A 5,983-nucleotide genomic window follows, 5' to 3' on the forward strand; every position below is an offset into this window, starting at 1 on the left:
TGTAGGTGAATTGCAGGTGTGTAGGTGGTAATTGCAAAAGCTGACGTGACACAGTTGAAAGTGTTGTAGGTGAATTGCAGGTGTATGGAAGATAATTGCAAAAGCTGATGTGGCACAATTGAAAGTGTAAATGGATTGCAGGGATGTGGATGGTCTAACATCCACAGACTTCAAAAAGTATTCTTCCTCACTTATTAAGTAAGATTGCCGATTACAAATAGCTGATGTATTCATTTCACTTGACACCCATAAAGTTTTAAATTTATGTTTTTTTAATATTAAAATTTTGGTTTTTTATATATACCTTTTTTGACCCCTAAAAATATATGGGTTTACCCTACGTTACAATAAGAAAATTGATTTCTTATATTTTCATATTATTTACTTAAATCCCGACTTTCATATCTAAGGCTTTTGGATCCGTCATTGATTGGTTATTATTATGTTTTTTACTGGTTAAGGTAATTTTTATTCTTTATCATGTTCATCTGGTAAGGTATGTAAATGACATCCAGTAAACACAAAGGGTTGTGTCTGATTGGTTTGAGTTTGGCTCCATAGGTCAAAAGTACTAGGATGTCTCGGGTTCAAATACAAGGAGGAATAAAAAATTTCTTGTGGCCACGGAGGTTCAAATGCAGTGACTCCGGACTATCTGCAAAGCAGGTGGTCGTTCTGAGATTAGTCGGCTCGCATAACGGGTTGGATATTCAGGTTAATAAAAAAAATGACATCCAGTAAATATTTGGTGGATGACGATCAAATAATAATTCTTATAATCTTATACCTTAAGATAATAATTATTGTTGTATGAGTAACTTTTTACAACCATAGGTTTATCAAGAACATCTTTAAGAAATACATGCATACATGCATACATACATGTGTGTAGATACATGATTAAATGAGAATCACAAAAAAATTAAGAATCGTTAGAACCAATGAGCATGTGTTCTTTCACATAGTGAAACAATACAGTATCGTTTCATAATGTATATATTTCTTACGTCTACTTTCTGTTTTTTTTAAATAATATTAAACAACACATGATAAGGGGTTTTCACCGGCTATTTTTATCCTTTTTGTGTTCTCATTTGGCTATGTCCTATACATATATGTGTGTGTATGTCTCTGTCGGGAGGGTTGTGTGAGAATAACAATTATGATGAGAATTGTAAGACCACTTTTGTTTTTGAATGAATTATTTTTTAATATAACTTTATTTTATTTCAACTACATTCAGTTATCTTTATTAACTTAATCTACTTTTATCTTCAATTTCGGTTAATTTCACCACATTTTACACATATTTATGAATTTGTTAAAGTTCCGATCATATAATAAAAATAAGTGCATAAATAAGTATATGATGTTTTGTTTTAACCTTCTCATCACAACTCTTATTTCACCGGAAACGAACCCTAAATATCTCTCATATACATACACACATACATATATACATATATATGTGTGTGTATATGTGTATATATATGGTGTGAAACTTAAATTTTGCAAAGGTAGTTTGTGGTGCCTCACATATCATGACAGGCATTCTACTGTTACTTTCGTGGATGCCGACAAATCATTCATTTTCAGAACATTGTATGCGGTCTATATATACAATATATATATATATATATATATATTTATATATATGTGTGTGTATGAATGTGAATGTAGTAGGATAACATAGATGGTGTGGGGTTCACAAATGATCCACTTGGACGGACACCTCCTATTATCCACCCATCTAAACTGTATAAACATCTAACATTCGTAAAGTGGCGTGTAGAAACTATATTACAAAGTTTAGGTTCTTATAAAAACTAGTATTGTGGAATTTTATGTGAGTTTTTAATTTGATGAATCGGAAGTGCTGTGACAATAAAAAGTGTAAAAACGAAATTCTTATACGAACCTCATTTTAAGATGCTTTTTAAATATCAATCGAATCTAGGGATGTACGAAAAACCATCAAACCACAAAATCCGTCTAACCCAACCCGCTAACAACCCAATCCGCTAAACCACAAAACCACCAACCTATCAACCCGTCGTTAATACATATAACTTTGGTAAAATTTTATTTATATCTATATATAATATACTAGTCTACTATTTTATATATATATATATATATATATATATATATAAAATTGAGTTTATGTTTATGTTTTTTTTTATTTATATGTATGGTTACCAAAAGAAATTAATCACAAAAGAATAATCACAGAGAATCTAGTACGAGAAAATTATTCGGAATGTTTTTTGCATCAACAACTAGTGGATATGTTTGAGAATATGAATAGTGTTGATAGATATTTCATTGACGAATCTATCAATCAAAAGACTCCATCATTTTGATGGTGTACTTTGGTGAAAAGAAAATGTTAATAGTCATATCATCTCACTACAACAACATTAGGTTTACAGGACGCTTAAAATGTCAAAGCCTCCTAATATAATATTTTATAAGACGAAAGAGAAAAGTGTTATAGCTAGAAGTGATTTATAACATCTTTTTGTTCTCTAAAAAGATGGTTTATAGAACACTTCTATAAACCTATCGTAACATTTTTAAATATGACTTTATAGTTTAATACAATAAACTTAAGTCACATAAAATATTATATTAAACGTTCTATACATCTTATAAAGTCAATTTTATTGTAATGATTGTAATTTGTAATGGTTTTTTCCACGTGGATTTCTTTTTTTATAATTAGTTATTTATAAACTCTATAATGTATGTATGTATGTATCATGCACGCATGCATGCATGAATTCATATAGACCACAAAACCAAATGCCATCAAGAAGTCAACAAGAATTTCGATTGACCCACGTTTCAAATTCAAACCAAATTATAGAAGTTTCCAAACCTTCTCGCATTTCCGCCATTATCACCTTTTGATTCTTGACCATTTTTCCACCACCAAACCCTTTTTATAAATATTCCATTTCCACCCCTTATAAACCCCGCCACCCTTCTCTTCAAATCATCGCCAAATTCACAGAACTGATTTCATTCAATCGATGAACCGCGGCGGAGCTTCCAGAGGCAACCACAACGACAGTCGTACCACTGGTGGTCCGACGGAGGAAGTGATCAAGTATAGAGGAGTTCGGCGGCGGCCATGGGGGAAGTTTGCGGCGGAGATACGTGACCCTAACAGACAAGGAACTAGGGTTTGGCTCGGCACATATGCAACGGCGGAGGAGGCCGCCAGAGCCTACGATAGAGCCGCCTTTGATATGAGAGGACACATGGCGGTTCTTAATTTTCCCAGTGAATATCCACCTACATTCTCCGCTGCGGCTTACAATGCTTCCTCCGCCATGTCTGCCGCCTCATCGGCGGCGGAGTCTTCTTCCGGCAGCACCACCGCCGCACACGGTAGAGAAGTTTTCGAGTTCGAGTATTTGGATGATCAGTTGCTAGAAGATCTTCTTGATTACGATAACAACAAAACCAAGAAATGAAATCTTGGCCATTTTCTTGAATCTTTAAAAAGACGAGTGAACATACTTTTCATTTTTTGAGTAAATGTTTTGAAATCAAAATGTCGATTTTAAAAATTCGACGGTTTTTCTGTCATCGATTCAAGATTTTCGAGTGAAAAACAATAAATCATAAGCGAAAGTTTACGTGGGCCCAGAATTCAAATCTCACTAGACGTTTCGTCCTTTTACGTGTTGTATCATCATTCATCAATCATTTGGTTAGATGGTTTCTAGATTCGACAATGTAGTAATAATTGAATTTTATGGATTTATATCTTCATTTTTCTTGCATTGTCGGTAAAAGTCTTTGGTTTACAGTTTTAACTGATTAATGCAGAAATCGGTTGATTCGGAATATGTATTTTATTGCTAACTAGTTATACAGGTAAAATTAAAAGTTTAACTGAAAATGGGTATTGTGAATGACATATATAAATGTTCATACATTCTCGTGAGTCGTGTTTACCGAAAAAATTGTAGTAATTTTATGGATACGTAGCATAGTGGATACATTTGTGGTTTTTTTACTAATATTTAATAGGCAAATTAAATGAAAATACAACGTTCTCTATCTTGATTACAAATAAATATATATGGCATACTTCTAGAACTTTTATTATGATATTTAAGATGTGATGTTTTAATTATTTAGACTGATGTACGTATGACAAATAGTAGTCGGATAGATTCATTGTATTTTCATGCAATCTCATGTTAAAACTAAGTACTTAAATGTTTGAGATGTTATATCTGATATAATACCAAAATTAATGTTTTTAAAATACATTATACAAAATAAATACCAATAACATAAATAAATAAAAGAGTAAATTATGGATTTGGTCCCTAAGATTTTCAATTGACATTGATTTTACCCCTAGACTTTCTTTATTACTAAAAAATCGATAAGGTTTGCATTTTGTTGTACAGTTGGTTCCTCACCCCTAATGGTTGTTAAATTCCAGTATTAAGGGGTCGTTTATCAAACACTTATGCGGTAAGCGCTTGCAGGTAATATTATCATTTACTTACCAGGTAAGATTTTACTCTATCAAAAAGACATCGTATGCAACAATTTACCTGGTAAGCGTTAACCGTGTTAAGAGTTGTCGCTCTCCCTTATCGGGTAAGATTCTTAGTCCTTGTTTTGCTTTTATAGGGTAAGATTCTTGGTTTTTACCATATATTCATCCGGTAAGGCAATATGACCTCGTAAGCAGTTACCCAAATAACACGTTTCCATCTCATGAAGGCAATTTTGTTATTTTATAATTGATTTCATTTTTAATATTTTTATTGGATATTCATCATCTCTATCTTAATCATCAATAACATATGAACAAGCAGCTTACGTAAATGCAAGAACATATCACACTTATGCAGAATTATTCATTCAAAAACCAGTGCAAATTCGAAAAAATCATTATAATATATTCAACACTTGTGTAATACAGTTTCATTTCGACAACCAGTCATAACACCCCAATATCAAAAATCAAAACCCGAATCACATCGGATACATAAGTAAAGAGAAGCATCAAACTTAACATGAAACATTTGTTAAGTAGGTAAATGTACCACCACCTTGAACTGATCAAAACTCAACATAAAACCGTTGTGTTAACCCACCATCAGATTACATATCCGCGGCAAGCTACAACGAGACACAAAGATACGGCAAGCTATGACCACCCTGATACAAAACTACAACTAGGGATGCATTGCTTGATGTGTTGTTGCGGATGAATGAATCTTCATAGTTGGAGATGGAGATAAGGATACATAAAGAAAGAAAGAAGTCAGGAGATGTGAACATGCTCATGTCGATAGCGATAGCGATACGGGCTTCTCCAAGATTTAGAGACGTGTAACGGGTGGGTGTTCAAGGTTTTTCTTTATATAGAAATGGTAATATAGAAGGAGATACTAAAATTACGGTTTTGCTCTCATACTTAACAGAGGGTTAGACGGTATTTAAAACAAATTGCAAACCATGAAAGCTTTTCAATAATAAATGAAGTTCCAGGACCAAATCATAATAATCCATCAAATTACAAGGACTAAATCCATAATTTACTCTAGAAAGAGTAGAGTACATATATATAAAGTATAAACTGAAGTAAGATTTGGAAAGGTGCATGCATTCAAACAAAAAGCAAGGCTGGAATGTATCGGGACCCACCAACTTCCCAATTGGGTATATGCTTACATTTCAACAATTTCAATTAATTAAATCGATAAAATTAACTACCTATTTTTCTTTCTACATTTTTAATTTACAAAATTAAGTATCCTATTTAGGGATGGCAAAAAAAACCGAAACCGATGGTGAAAACCGAAAACCGAAACTTTCGGACTGGGTTCGGGAACATTTTATCGGGGATGGGACGGAGATTTTAACGGGGACGGGGACGGGGGCGGGGACGGGGACGGTGATCACCGTCCCGATATGTATATATATATATATATATATATATATA

At 33.0% G+C, this 5,983-nt stretch overlaps 1 protein-coding gene across 1 annotated transcript; it reads left to right on the plus strand.

Annotated features, from left to right (window-relative positions):
• The first annotated feature begins 3,035 nt into the window (after window positions 1-3,035).
• On the plus strand, window positions 3,036-3,482 carry LOC112508171 (ethylene-responsive transcription factor ERF098-like). The gene has a single exon (XM_025112952.1). The coding sequence runs from the start codon at window positions 3,036-3,038 to the stop codon at window positions 3,480-3,482; it is 447 nt and encodes a 148-aa protein (XP_024968720.1).
• The last annotated feature ends 2,501 nt before the right edge of the window (window positions 3,483-5,983 follow it).

The sequence above is a fragment of the Cynara cardunculus genome, assembly GCF_001531365.2.
Source record: "Cynara cardunculus var. scolymus isolate 2C chromosome LG 2, CcrdV1, whole genome shotgun sequence".
Lineage (NCBI taxonomy): Eukaryota > Viridiplantae > Streptophyta > Magnoliopsida > Asterales > Asteraceae > Cynara > Cynara cardunculus.